The sequence below is a fragment of the Lepeophtheirus salmonis genome, chromosome 7 (genome assembly GCF_016086655.4).
Source record: "Lepeophtheirus salmonis chromosome 7, UVic_Lsal_1.4, whole genome shotgun sequence".
In the NCBI taxonomy this organism is placed as follows: Eukaryota; Metazoa; Arthropoda; class Copepoda; order Siphonostomatoida; family Caligidae; genus Lepeophtheirus; species Lepeophtheirus salmonis.
The window spans coordinates 25,726,455-25,742,528 of record NC_052137.2 but is presented as its reverse complement, the minus strand read 5'-3'; the positions used below and the strand labels follow the sequence as shown (position 1 = coordinate 25,742,528).

At 29.2% G+C, this 16,074-nt stretch overlaps 1 protein-coding gene across 1 annotated transcript in view; it reads right to left on the bottom strand.

The window, feature by feature from the left end:
* mtt (mangetout) overlaps positions 1-16,074 on the bottom strand; it is a 215,547-nt gene that overhangs the window by 14,877 nt on the left and 184,596 nt on the right. Inside the window, exons 9-13 of the mRNA XM_040716329.2 lie at positions 12,454-12,563; positions 12,219-12,368; positions 11,187-11,311; positions 5,079-5,648; positions 3,492-3,724 (exon numbers count right to left, since the gene is read on the bottom strand). Coding sequence (XP_040572263.1) covers positions 3,492-3,724; positions 5,079-5,648; positions 11,187-11,311; positions 12,219-12,368; positions 12,454-12,563 — 1,188 coding nt within the window. The remainder of the gene's footprint in view (positions 1-3,491; positions 3,725-5,078; positions 5,649-11,186; positions 11,312-12,218; positions 12,369-12,453; positions 12,564-16,074) is intronic.

Below are 16,074 nucleotides of genomic sequence, written 5' to 3'. Positions count from 1 at the left end.
CGAAAAGTATCAACCCCAAGGTTGTGCCTAGTCCAGGTTCAGCGGTTCTATAGGCCCTGGTCTCAGTTCTTTTCATTTCGACAGCTTCAGTATTATTTCAGCATTATCAGTCTCGGTTCTTTTAATTCAGGTTCAGTTTGGTAACAGGCACTTAAAACAAGGTACGTTGGAAGAAACTTTGGGCCCAGGAAATGATATTAGATACAGAAAGGGCCACAGCTACCTTATGGACAGAGTGCGTAGTGCCCCAAGTTCCAGCATGGGTCCGCAATCTAAGGTTGCTTTAGACAATGGTTTTAAAAGTGGGCCATTAGGGGAGGCTAGTGGGGAAGGGTGCAGGAAGGAAGATGGAGGATTACTTTCAGACTAAACAAACATAGTAAAATTAGCTCCATTATTTAGATGGAATATTAAAAGATAATCAAGATTATTATAAATAACATATTGGAAGACATTTTATTTTGTATATATACCATTGAATTTTTTTTATTTATTTATTAAAGTGCAGTGTGTATTTCGGCTGTGCAATGTATAGAATAATTAATATAAGATTAGGGAATAAAGAATTTCATTATAATTAGTATATATTAGGAAAAGTAATTCAGTGTAAAACTAAATATTATTTTTAAATAATTACACGTAATGTATACATGATCATTAGGGGTGTAAATCCAAAATATTTTTGGTGTGCAAGTGCAACCTGAATAGTGATTTATACTTTCTATAGCTGTTAACATTATTATTTAATTCTTGAGGAGATTACATGTAGGTATTAAGCTTAACCACGAATGTATTTGCTCATATGTGACAAAGACTAACACGGAGGAGTTATAAGTTCATGGCCCTGTTGAATCACAGATGAGGAGACTGCTTCAAAAGCATTTATTAAAGCTAGACAGTAGTGGTGAGACGATTTAAAAAAATCATGACACCGATTCTTTAATATTTAAAAAATACTTAAAAATACCATTTTGCTATAAGGGGAGTGATTATATTTTAGGGAAGGGTGCCAATTAAATCGCTTTTTGTGAAAAAGTAAAAAAATGGGATTTTTAATACGTTCCTGAAGATAAAAAAGTACGATTAACTAAGTTCGAACAATTTCTATGCATTTTTAGAGGGAGCTCAGTGGCTTTTAAGTATTGAAGATTGTTAGCAAAATTGACAAATTTAGTGAAGGTAAATTCTATCAAAAGTTTCTTTTTTAAATGTGTATGATAAATCACTCTTTAAGTGTTTAATAGAATGATGAAAATATTTAAAAGGGGGGGGATACTGATATCTTTAAAAAAATACGAATATGTTTGTTTATTTAGAGTTACCAAAAAAAATGCCAATATTGATTACCTTAACCTCGATGACCTTTTTTTTTGTTTGAAAAAAAACTCATCTATATAACCAAATTGTATACAAAAATCAAAAAAATGTGTCTTATAAAAAGTTTTTGGAATCAAAATTTAGTATGACCTAATCTTATTAAAAAAATGACCTTCAAGGTAATTTGAGGCCGAGAACAAGGACGGGGTTAACAATAAAAATAAATATTTTTATTTTTGCGATCGTACCAAAGTGTCTGATATAAAATAGGTTTTTATTATATCACAAACTGCCCAAATTCAAGGTCATGATTTTGATGAGCTAATTTAAAATAAAGAAACAGTTCAAAAAACAAGAGCTACACATAAATGAAAAAAAGCAACATGGGAGGGAAAAATGATTCCAAATCTTATTGAAAAAAATAAATAGTTGATTGGTTACCCTTATTGGTTTTATGAAAATAAGTTTTAAAGTTGTTATCTGTTTCCAAGGTTCCATCAGGGACAGGGGAGGTACAAACAACAGCTGTTTTATACAATGAAAGATTGGGGCGTTATTAACAATGCCAAAGGAATGTTTTTTGACACTACAAGTTCAAACACAGGTAGTAATACTGGAGCTTGTGTCTTGCTTGAAAAGTTATTAGAAAAAAAACCTCTTTCTATTTGAATTTAGGCATCATATCATGGAATTAATTAGTATATGTATTCAATTTTCCAAATCAACATCATGCAAAATCGAGTAAGTTCGAGTAAATTTGCCATCCAATGGGCAGATGCTGAGCTCTTTAAAAGTAAATAATGTATAGCAATAACAGTTTTATGAAAAAGATGTGCATAAAAATAAACAGGACTTTGTCACAGATAAGACAATGATATTAATGATCTTGACAAAAGGGGAATCGCGCTCATACAAGAATATAGTGTCTTGTTAAAGAATGGCGTATCACAGCTACAATTTCCTCTATAATTAGTAGAAAACCAATGAAGATTTTATTCTAACTCAAAAAAGAGAACATTAATAAATATACTTGTACATTGGCTTTTTTGAAATATTAATTTTCTAAAAAATTTTTAAATATGAAATCATTATGTAAATAATAATGTTATTTTACTAGAAAAAATAGCTTTAAGAATGACAATTGAATACTTTCGATTCGTTATTAAATCATTAAATATAACAAACTATACTACATTGCAATATTACTTATTACCTTGAAAAAATGTATTTCTAATGTTAACCCCGTCCTTGTTCCTATTCTCATAAGACCTTAGAGGTCTTTTTTTATAACATTAGCTCGAACTAAATTTTCATTACAATATTGTTTTATTTGACAACACTTTTTGATTTATTTGATAAAACTAGGCTATGTAAAGGTCGTCAAGGTTAATTTAATCAAAATAGGCACTTTTTTGTAAATCTAAGTAAAAAAATGTCCATGATACGCTGAATAACAGATAAATAGGCAAGAAGGCTGCATTTCATTAAAATATTTTTATCATTCTTTTAAATACTTAAAAAATGATTTATCATACACATTTACAATTTTTTTTATAGAAGTTTAACTTAAATAAATTGTTACTTTTACTAACAAGCTGTATTTTGTAGTATACGGAGAATATTTAAAAAAAAAAAATAAACACGTTTTTCTTAAAAAAAAAAAATGTACAATGTCAAAATTTTAGGGGCGCTGAGTTAGCTCTATATATTCATACAAATTTTTGAAATTTTGCTAATCGTATTTTTATACCGAACAGGAACACATTTGATCACTCAATTTTTTACTTTTTCTCATTAAATGATTTAATTAGCACTTTATAGGATTGTCTATATATTATTGTTATACGATTTTTTTTTTAAATTACGTAGATAATGTTTTTTTATTTAAAAGACATCGTTACTTTTATTTTATCACGCAGCCCTTCTTCCTAAATGAAACATTAAAAAGACCCAAAATCAATTGTTCAAATTTATTTAATTGTTATTAAATAATAGTTGTTGATTATTCAGAGCTTAAAGATAACTAAATATTATTCAACCAATCAAAGCTTATACACTGATAATGAGAAAAAAAGAAGAAACATCAACAATCAACAACAGGAAATAGCACATATTTTTTTATGAGTGAGGTAACGTTGCGATGAGGGATGTATAAATATCAAATAATAACTCACCTGACAGTTACTGTCATTGAAGTTATTCTGAGATCCACACGTTGTCTCGTTGCAAAAAATATGGGAATGAACGCAAGCCATATTACACAAGTTGTATACATGGAAAATCCAATGAACTTGGACTCATTGAATGCCTCCGGTATTTTTCTTGTTAGTATGGCATAAATTGTACAAACAACTACCAAAAGAATCGGATAAGAAAAGGCAATGATATACTTTGATCCAATGAATGCCTAGAAAATTAAAACCAGCATAAAAATTGTTGCCCTAATTGTAAATGCTATGCTTAATAAATTACTTTATTTTTATTTTTTAAGCCTGGGAGTTGAAATAATTAATTCAACAAAAAGTATGTGTTTTCTATTATGATATATGGACATTGAAATTCTTAAAATTTTAATCTAATTAATGAAATTTTCTTTTCTTTACATATATCAAATATTATTTCTTTTCCATACCTAATATAAATACTCAAGGGTCTAAGTTGAATATATATTTACTTTTATTTGATTATGTTAATAACACTAGTCACTTTTTTTAATTCTCGGATTGAGCTTGTGTTTTTGGGATTGCTTTTGCGCAAGAATCATGCAAATATCTTAATAACCCCAAATATATGGTTTCATAGCCTACAAAGTGCTCATTGATTTTTTTTTTTTGAACATTTACATAATTTAGTGATATTTTTTTGCATTAAAACATTTTAATAGCCGACAAAAACATTATAAATTCTTTGTAGGTATGGATTTACTATTCATTTTAGAGTTACTTTATTTAAACATAATAGAGTAAATTAGAGTTCATCTTAAGAACGTATCGATTTTTATTTTTACCTTTTTCCCCACATAATTTTTACTTTTTTATTAACTGCACTCTATTATTGGATTAAATTTGCTATGCAAACCAAGATCAAATAATAAACATAGAATACAATGGGGAAAAGCATGTGGCAATAAGCATTAGTTTCAAAGATGATACATTTTTTAGTAACATAATAAGATATATGAAATGGCTCTGTGGGGTAATATGAGACATTGAGACACCCTAACTAGGATAATATTCCCCATTGCTTTGTGGCTGTTTCTAATATTTTCATGAGGTTTCCAAATTCTCAATTTTAGAGCTTCCACAACTTCAATTTAGGACATAGATTTGCCAAACTTTGCATAAAAGGATATATAGTCAATACAAAACCTGCAAAATACTTTTTGTCAACATTATATGTCTCGTCTAAGTTATTTTATCAGTTCATATAATACTGTTTACCATTATTAACTAATTAAGAGACACTTCTAATTTTTTATCACAATGATAAAAATCATAGTGTCTTGTAAAGTGTGAAGACATGTAAATTTATAAAAAAAAAGAGCACTTTAAAAAAAAAATTTTTTTTTTTTTTAAAGTTATTGAATGTTTTTTGTTTGAAAAAATATTATTTTATATGAAGCCTATTGAGAGGTTTTATAATGATGAGCTCTGAAGACCACAAAAAATATAAACTTCATTTATATTTCAAGAAATTATTGACGCAAATAAATTTACCTTATCAAAAATAATCTTAATAAACGACAGAGCAACTTTATTTACCTTACACACAAGTAGATTGTCCTCCCTAGTAGGATAATGGTGAATAGCCTCAGGAGGTGAAATCAGAAAACTGACGATATTGATAAATATTTGAATAAGTACTAGTCCAGCACAAATGGCTAATTGCGATTGTGGAGATATGAAAGTAGGTCTTTGATTTGGAGAGTTAAATATCCGAGATATTCGATTAGTCTTTGTTAACAAAGATCCATACACGATACTAAAGCATAGTCCAATCATAAATTCCTGTACAATACAAATGAAATTGGTTGGACGAATCATAAAAATAAATGTTACAAAGTAACATGAGAGAACACCAAGCAAAAGAACATAGCTCAATTCTCTCCCTGATGCACGAACAACAGGTGTATCACTGTATTGAATAAAAATTATGAGTGTTCCACATGTAAAAACGATTCCTATTAATGCAAAAGAGATAGCTCCTATGGCCCAAGCAGAGTCTGGTTTCATATACTTCTCTGGTATGGGAACGCATACTGTATTAAATAAGTTTGGCTTTGTTCCTAATACACATGTTGTGCATCGAGTATCATCATTAACGTCCAATACCTGTAATGATAAATAAAAGGTATTTCATTTTATAATTACATTTTTTATTTTTGTCAAAAATAGACAAAACGAAATTTGCACAGAAAATCGAAAAAAACTTTTTTTGCACCAATTTTGCAAAGAAAGAAGTAATAAATAAAATATATTGGATTGTAAACAGGAACATAAACCTTATACTATTTTTTTGTACTCGAAAAACAAAAAAGTTAAGAAAAACGATATCGACCAAAAGATAATCAGGTTTATAACAGGTGCATTTTTGCAAATCTTACAAAAAACATGTAACAAAATGTTTAAAAGTAAAAGATTAAAATTTTATTTTCAAAAAACATTATTTGAAAGTGTTGAAAATTGACATTTGATGAAAAAATTAGAAAAAAAAATAATCAGAAAATGAAATATTTCATATAATTTTTTTTATGTGTCATATTTTTATGCAGACGAATTTTTAGACAAACTTTTACAATCTTTATTTTTTCATAGGTAGTCCATTTTTGTGCACCTGAAAAAAAGCGATAATGAAATTTTCTACGATTGCTTTTTTTGCCAATAACTTTTTTAATTTTAGATAAATTTTGAAAGCGTTCTCATTCATATAGTTATTTTTTGAGACATGAGTTACTTTTAAATTATAGTTTAACACCCTAAATAGTCTTAGGGAGGTGATAATATCAAATTCAATTTTAGTTCAACTTTTCGGATGCAAAATGATCTTTTAAGCACTAAAGAAAAGAAGTAAAAAAAATTGCCCCCTCCCCCAATATTACTCTTAGACCCATGAATGTGTATTTTTTTAATAAATAAACTCGCAAATGTGGTGATAATGAAAGCCTTTTTATGTTTAAAGCAATAGTTATATCACATCTTCAATTTATGAAGTGCAGCTTGAAGGTCATATAAAAGGTAAAAGGTCCCACATCTGTTAAATTTTTATTTTAGCGTGTGCACTGGGGTGTTCTATTTTTAGGGTGACCTGTTAATTCAATCTTATATTGTATTTTAATAACAAATTATGTTTGTAAAGCTTTAGTCTTTAAAGAGTGTTTTTCGACTTCTATAGCCATTTGAGAATGACTTGTTTTAACGACTGTCTCTTTTTGTAAAGGGATTCAAAAGTTTCAATTTTAAAGTAATTTTTCTGATTTGCAGAAGTTTGAATTTTAAAGTGTTGTTGTTGAATTTTTAAAAGCTTCATTAAATTCATTTTCTCAAGTGATACATAACAATATAATCCCTATTTTTAATTTTGAATAGAAACAAATTCTAGCCCAACGAAATAATGCGGATACTCAAACGTTCAAAACCACTTGACTCACCTCCAAATCGAATCAAATAAGTATCAGAGTTTACTCCTAAATTTTATTGTAAGTGGCTAAAGTAATCGAATTTTTTGTATGGTTTTATGGCTAAATAATTTGAAAAACAAACATAATAAATATTTTTATAAAAATTTTGTCAAATGAATTTTGACTCCTTTGATCCCTGGAAAAAATCTAATTAAGTGATATCAGAGATAATAGAAGAGAGTAGAGTTAAGGATGGTATCTTATCTACTTTTTTCTTTAATAAACAGAGGATTGGATAATCAAAAATAAAGTTGATCACTTCTCTATTTGTTGTATTGATGACTTTTTGCCGAAAGCCACTTTGGTAAACAATCACATTTCCGAACAGACCCCTCGCCGAATAAACTAATAAACATATTTTATGAGGATTCATGCTGCAATACTCTGTAATTATGTTCCTTCGATATTAAAGAATAAAATATTTAATTGTTTGTCACAAATTCAAATGATTTAATGTGCATTAATTAATAATTGTCTCTGACCCTTTCATTCTGAAGATGTTTTTGTCATTGGAAGAGAAACTTACACCACACTAAGATCCCTTTTGAAAAACAATACGAAAAAAATTCACCCAAGAGATCAAAAAAATCATATCTGACAACAAAATACCCATTTTATCTATGTGTTGGCGAGTTAATACCGTGATTTATTGGGCAATTGTCATGATTTTGGTTACAACAGTTTTACATCCTTTAGAATATATTGTTGAAACATCTTTATATTGAAATGAATCATTCATTAATGAGCACTTAATAATTGCAATTCGTGTCTAATAATCCACAAGTTATCCTTTAAATTTGGTGTAACATATATGGCAAGCATTATTAGATAGGATTGTAACATGAATCATCTTTAAGTATATATTTTATTTTTTTGGGGAAAGTGACCATTTTGCAATGTAATCAGTCTGCAAAGTTTCCGTATGGCGAAATGTCATTGTACGCTCATTGTTACACCTATCGTAGGCCTTTTCTTATTAAAGATGTCGATAAAATATAGTGTTTAAAAAAAAAATCTACATCAACTTGAAAGAGTTGTGCCACTTTATCACCTTTTTTTTTTTTGCTTTGTCATTGTTCCCCGCCATTTTTCCTGGCGCCCGTTCTTATAATATATACTATGAATATTACAGTGTAACTTAAATGAAAGGAAATTGAAATGTGTTTGTATGTACTTTTACGCCTTATAATGATTTATTTTGAGCACTTTAAATTAAAATATCTTCCTTCATTATGTAATGACTATGTTTTTAATTTTTTATCCTCCATTTTTTAAAATCATATTTTCCAAAATATGGAAGCAATTAAATAATTAAGCTTCAATGTTCTGGTCACGTTTTGATAATGATCCTATACTTTCTCTCTCATTATAAAAAATATATAGTTGTTCTATGAGTACTTTATATATGAAACGGTCATTATTTTTTTCTTTTCCTTTTTATTTTGACCAATTCAAAGCCTATTTTTTCTATCTCACTATTAGTAAAAACGTTATAAAATATTAACTTTTTAAAACACTTTGTAAATAGGGATGTGATTAGGACTTTTCCTTTGGTACTTTTTAAACATTTTTTGACATCAGTTTTTGTTTATAAATATTTAGGTACATATACGATTAAGTTGTTAATGAACATGGAAATAATTCATAAAGTTTCATGTTGGTTTACCTTCATAACTAAGGCCCAAAATAAAAATAAAAAATCCTCAGAATATATTAATTATGCTGTAAGTATTCTCAATTTGATCAAATGAGAAGATAATAATGGATAGTTCCAAGGACTTTTTTTTGGATGAAAGAGCCAGTCACAATTATGAAAAAAAGGATCGAACATGAGAAAAGTTTTGTTGGATTTCTTGAACATTGGCGCATATCCCGTATGCTCTACATTTGCACAATGAAAGAAATTATGACTAACTGAAATATGTAGATGATCATTTGGACATTACTTATATCTCAAAAAAATCCTGTAAAAACGTTTTAGACTGGATGTGTCGTTTCCATTGAATCGCATAAGCGTTCCATTCACATCTAACCTCTCCAGCACTTCGTGGGATTTCAAGAGGAGTATGTCGAGACCAATAGGTATTCAAGATTTGTTACTTCTTGCTGTGTAAAGAATGAATAACACTGTAGTAATATAGTCGTCTATTTTAAAGATAAGTATATATGTAGGCATGTAATCCAAAATAGAAGATTCTAGACTGGACATACAGAATGTCTGTATCTTGATTTATTTGTAAAAAGGTTGGAAATAGCCATTCTTTTGTGGAACCATTTTTTTTTTTTGGTTCATAAATGGGTAGTTAATATATATTTTTTGAGTTGGTTAGTACCGATCCAGAAATAACTTCTTTAAAAGACCAAATTAGTTCGGTCCACTAAAAATCATAACAGTCTCAGATCAGAATAGGATTTTCAGACCAAATGATGACATCAGTATGTACCACAATACTACTTGATCCAAAACGTGAAAAAAAATCTAGTTAGAATTAACTTACATATGTCCAAATATACCAAGATCATAGGTGGTAAAACTTGACTAGAAAATGTTCATTATGTAATTATACAATATACATATATAAGAATATTTATTTATAGTCATGAATCCCTAGAAAATGGACAATAATATATATAATGCTAATCATTTTGCTGAAAAATAACTTCGTTTTATAAAACGTAAGTTCCTTACCGTCATTTTTTTACACTCAAACTTTTTGTCAATATAACACAGTAGTATATATTATGCGTCCTGAGTATCATCAAAACAATTGAGTGTGATAAATTAGATATATTTTTTATCAGTGATTTTGGACAATGAGAAAAATTATTAACTTAGGATTTCAAAATTAATGAAAATTTATACTTGTTTTTGTGCTTCTTTATCTTTAAATTTTAATTAAATATTATTAAAGAGTACTCAAATCCTACAGTAATAAAATACGGAGATACAAAAAATATCCATAGAGAAATAGGTAAATAGCAGTGAGAAGATGCAGTAATGATTTATCAATGATATCAGCTGACAAAATGGGTATAATATGACGTCATATTTGTTTGTTTATATTACATTAATAATTGGCAATTCCAACTAGAGAATTCAACTCTGATTTACTCCGATGGTGTAAAAAAAAGTTAACCAAATCAGCTTTTTTTCCTTAAGCTGACGTTTAAATTATTATACATTTTAATACCAAGAGGTAGTGTTGTATCAGTCCTTATATATATTTGGTTCAGTCCAGTCTTAAGATCGTCCCTATCATTTCTTGGGCTGGTCCTTAAGACTGTTTGCCCTACGGACTATTAATAGTAGAACTGATTAAAAAAAAAAAAAAAGAAATAAAGTTTAGTGTTTCATCAAGGACCGAATTTTATACGTTTTAAGGACTAATATGTAGATCTGAACTGGACCATGCTGCGACTGAAGTCGACAGGACTGTAGTCTTCTGTCCTAAATTAGGTATGCCACAACAATACCTAGACATAAAATAATACACAGTAATACCTTGACAAACTAGTTTAATTCGTTCCTTGACAGAGCTCACAAGTCAAAGCAATTTATTCCACCAAAAAATAACTAAAAATATTAAACTTGAAATGGCTTTTAAGTTCTGTTGATAACTCTCCATCAGCTTGTATCTTCATAAAAATTCGTGTAATATGGTAATCGTATATCAAGATATGAATGTATCTTTGTTTATAACCTTTTGTAATAGCTGACATTCATTACTGACGACTGAAGATTTTAATATACTACAGTCTTAATATACCGTAATGCCAATCAAAATTCCTTTCATGTATATGAATATTTCTTCTCTTTCAGAGTTTCGACTGTAAAAGTTGAGTATATCTTTATTAATATTTTTCACAATTCACGAATTCTGGTCCTATTGGACTCTATGTCAGAATAAAAACTAACTTGCAAAATTGTGATCCTAAAATGAAAATACATTTAAGAAAAATAATATTTGATTGATGAAATTATTATTTATGTTACTCTATATGGGATGAACAAAATAAAAAAATACATTATCTGCAAGTGGTGTTCCAGTCTGTTGCTTCGTGACATAACTAATTTTTTTTACAGTATCATCTATATATTTTATATTAAATAATATTAAACAACACTCATGTCCCAAAAAGTTGATATCTCAAATTTATGGCTAAATAACTTGTAGTTGTATAAAGTAATCACCTCATATTCTCCACAAGAATGACATGTCCAACAGCAACCGGCGTCTGTGTTCTTTTTCATTTCTCCAGACTTACAAGGTTGACTGCATATTGATTCTGGAGGATGACCCATTTTGAATTGTACCTCTGTTAGGAAATAAATTGTTTTATATTATACGTGTATATTTTCACTTCTGAAATAAGTTTTCTATTTTTGTACTGGGTGGTCTATTGAAAACTGAGCACTTACTAATTCAATAATTTATTAAACTTGAGTGATTGAACTTAATTCATATTTCGATAAATTAAAGCATACATAATTAGTTACAAAACAAAACAAATTTGAGCTCTCTAGCTTCTAGAAAAGTCGAGAAAATCCCCCTTCAACGGGATTGAAAAAATTTAATTTGCGCACTTCAAGCAGTTGGGCGTCTTCAAAACCATCGTCTACACCGTCACAAAATCCAAAACGTTGGAGAAGTAGACGAACTCTAACAAAAAAAGGCTAAATTAAACTTGGAGGAGTTAAATGAAATGGCCAAGGCTAATCCCCTCAAGTTAATGAAGGCCCTTGCAAGAGATCTCAGTGTTTCACACAAGACTGTTCCTATAAAAAAAGTAGGTGGAATGAGCCTTCTGATGTCAACTTTATCGACTACAACTTTTAGATACATTTTGAAGGGGAAGGTCCGTAATGTCTGTCATCCAAACACCAAGCCCTTCAAAGATACTGTCAGACAGTACTGGGACACTATGACAGAGGACTACATCTGCAGCAGGTTCCAGGCCTTCCACTACCGTCTGGAACCCATCATTGCCGCTAAGGGCGGCTACATTAATGATTAAGAGAGCTCAGATATACATCTATTTATAGTATTAATTTTGTTGAAGTTCTATTGTTAATTAATAAAATATATCTTGAGGAAATTTTAAATTCAAAGGGTTCAGATTTTAATGGACCACTCAGTACAATGTACACATATTAATGAATACTAAAATATATTTAGAGAATGTGTATACGAATAAAATATGATATCCAAATATCAAGACTCACTATCCATGTTAAGATGTATTTCGTCATCATCAAAAAAACCAACAGTGACCCATTTATATACTCCAACCTCTATTTGTTTATAATGAATTATATTGTATCTTGCGGGACCATCTCCTTGCTCATTAAATTTAAATCGGTCACCACTAAGGCCTACATTGGTTAAAAACAATAAAAATAATTAAATAAGTAATAATTGGTTTAAATTATGGTTTTCATATGTTTTATGTCCGCGTACCTACAAAGTTGACTTTTCTTAAATAACCCAGCAAAATTTCTCCATCGATGGGATTCATTTTTGCACACAATCCCACGTAATTGAGTCCACAAGTTACTTCGTGCATTCGTCTAATAAAGGTTTTTTAAAGAAACAAAAATTATAGAATATGGGAAAACACTTGTTTGAAATTGCCATTTGACTGGAAATAAGGACATTTGAATTCATAACATATACCATAATATCTTAGAAACAACAGTAGTAAAGAAATTGATTGCTAATAATAGAATGTAAAGTATGTTTCATGTCGATGCCATAACATAACACAGGGTGCGATAACATAATTTCCTTTTATATGATGTGTTTCAATCAGGTTGTAGAGCTAATAGCGGGGTGGCGTGGTTTTATACTGCAAGTGAAATTTTAAACTTTTTTTTTGGGAATACAGTCACTTACTATGATAAGTTGAGGAGCTTGTGTTAGCTGTTGAAAATAAATATTGTTAAAAATGGTTTGACAATTTTTTTAATGCAATTACATTAATTGCTTTTTAGTTTCTAGAGTTTTTATTGGTATAATTTATTAAAATCCGTTAGTTGCTTTAATTTCTTCATACAAAAAAAGTATTTTTCAATTTATTTTCATAATTTAAATTTTGCAAAATTCTTTGAACATGAATTAATCCACATATAATGATGGTTATGAGCTAAAAATGGTGTTATCCCATTTGGTGTTGTTTAAATTGGTTCAATTTGTTCTAATCAATAAATTGGAACCGAATTTATTCCTGAAAACCTCTCACTTTTAAGACCAATTCCTAATTATTTGATCCATTAACAATACACATTTATGAAACAAGCTGTACTCATTTTAAACTTTGTATTTTATTGTATGAAATAACTAGTCCCTGAAAACTTCTAAATGAAAGGTTGTTTAATTAAAAAAAAAAAAAAAAAAAAATCACATAGTATTAAAATATGGAAATTCGGTTTATTGAGTGTATGGATAATTTACTATCTGATATGATTTCCAAAACTATGTAAAACAAAACTTCAAATATATAATTATTAAAATATATATATAACTTTTCGTATTTATCCAACTTCTTTGTTTGCCTTTTTGAAAAAGAAAAATAAGTTGTCGCACTCTGCATAGAGCATATATAGACATTTGACATGTGTGTATTTGAAATCGTTTATCAAAAAAGTAGACTGATTTCAAATACACACATGTCTATACATATAAGTTGTCGCACCGTGTATACAACATATATAGCCATGTGTATATTTGAAATCATTGTACTTTTTTTAATCAACATAAAGTAGGGAACATATTTTTGCGATTTTCAATTTATAATTAATTCTAAAAAGAACTAATATATACGATATATGGACACCTTAGGGCTTATTGTATCCCTTTTATTACTAGAAAATTTAATATTTAAAATTTAATTTAATTTGTAAAATTAATTTTTCCCAAAGAAGTCATGAAAAAAAATAATTTTTTTTGGAAATTTTTCTAAAAAAAGGAAATTATTTTTATCAACAGCTATTTTTTTTTTAATCCCAAAAATTCAATATTTGATTTTTTTTAACAAAAACATAACTTTCTTTGAGTAACTTAACATTTTTAAGATTTTTCTACGAAAAAATTAATTTTTGAAATTTTTTTATATATTAAATATAATTTTATCCGAATCTAATCCGTATTGCGTACTTTATCATTCATTCACCTGGTGAAGTAGATTGAAGAGTACTTAAAAAGATAGAAGAAAAAATGTCTCTTTGGTCATATAAGAAAAAAGTAGAATGTGTTATTATTTTGCAAAAAGATTATTTTGACAGCTGGGCTCCCCTGAAAATATGAACTCAGGTCTTGTCGTTTCAAAAATATAATTTTTTTCTTGATCAATCAAAATTGAACCACCTGGACATGCCCCCCAAAGTTTTGCCTTTCCTGAATCCTTTTTCAATTATAGTCATTTCTCATTTTAAACTTTGCTTGTGATATTTCCCCCTCTAACGACTCAGGGGTATCTGCAGAATTATGTTTCCGGGAGGGGGTTTACAACCTCTCCAGTCTACTACCTGTGGACACCCCTGCAACCTCTGGCTTTGCTATTATATTGGATTAATCAAGTTACACTTTTTTCACGGCGCCTCTTTGTCTATATATATTACATTCCAAAGGGGACCCTGTAACTCAGGTAGGACTACTTAAGAGTGAGATACGGATCGAAGAATGACCTCCTGTATTGTTTCTGGTACATTCTATCCATTGTTGTGCATTTAATATTGTTGCAGAGGTTGTATGGAGGGTCTCTTTTTCTTACTCCCTCCTTCATGGTATTATCGATATATTCATATAAATATTTAGCTGACATATGAATGGAAAATTAAATTTAGTAAAAAATGTATATATTATTTTTACTCTATTCCAATGGTTCTCTTCTATTTTTGGGTGTTAGCTAAAATGAGATGAAGAGATCTTCTCGCGGCCCATCCTAAGGAAACATTGTCTTAGATTTGATTTTTTCAATATTGAGAAATATATATTTGGCGGTTTTTGAATATCCCACTATCCATCTTGATAAAAAAAAAAAAAGTTCCGAGAGTTTCTGCATTGTGGACATATTTTTTACTCCTATTTTCACATAAAAAAAATCTTCGACGCGAAAAAATTTCCTAGTACAAAACAAAGATTCCTTCTTGGGGAGGGGGATACAGGGGTCCTACATCCCAACCCTGGGGACCACTTTATTTTTTGGTTTATTTTACTGACAGGTTATATTTTTTTCAACTATTACATGCAGTGCTAAGAATTGAGTTATACTTTAGTGTTGTTGTTTTTTTGCTTGGGTTCGTAATAAAAACAATTCAAACTTGACCAGGAATAATTGTAAGAAACCTTTTCAAAAACAGTTGATACTCAAAGAACCCAAAATTGAATTAATACCTATTTATATAATTAAAAAAATATATTGCTTTCACAAAATGAAGCAAATATTTAAAATGAGGTGGCCTAAACATGACATCATTTGCCAATTTTTGGAAATGTCTCAACTCCTCAGGAAATTGTAGGACACACAACACTTTTGGAGGGCTCAATTGAATTAGTTTCTGGTAACAAAAGGATTAAAATACACTGTCCTCCCATATTTTGCTATACCCAAAGTCTTCGAAAAACTAGGCAGATTTTTGGCTAGACTCGAAATTTTTTGTGAAGGGTCTTGGGAAGTAATAAAAAAACTTAAAGTCTCCTTTGGATGGGAAATACCTCTTAAAAATTGCATTATCAACAATTTTACTGGAGATCTTACATTGGAAGTAGTTGCACATTTACAAGAGTCAAACTCTCTTGTATATCAGATGTATTTTTCCTTCTACAGGTCAGTCTTAGGACATCTTTTACCTATAAAGCGACCAATACCTCCTTTTCCATCTGGTACCTTAGAAGATGTCTAGCACAACCTACACATATTCCATATTTAAGCCGTCGCAAAATCCAAAGAACTCCACAGGAAAGTATCAAAGCTATTAAAAATAAGTATCTAACCACTCATGAGAAATGGTTTAAGTACAGAGTACTTTCGGGTAATCGTGAAACAGCCGGGAAATACAAGAAAAACGGGCAATTATATTG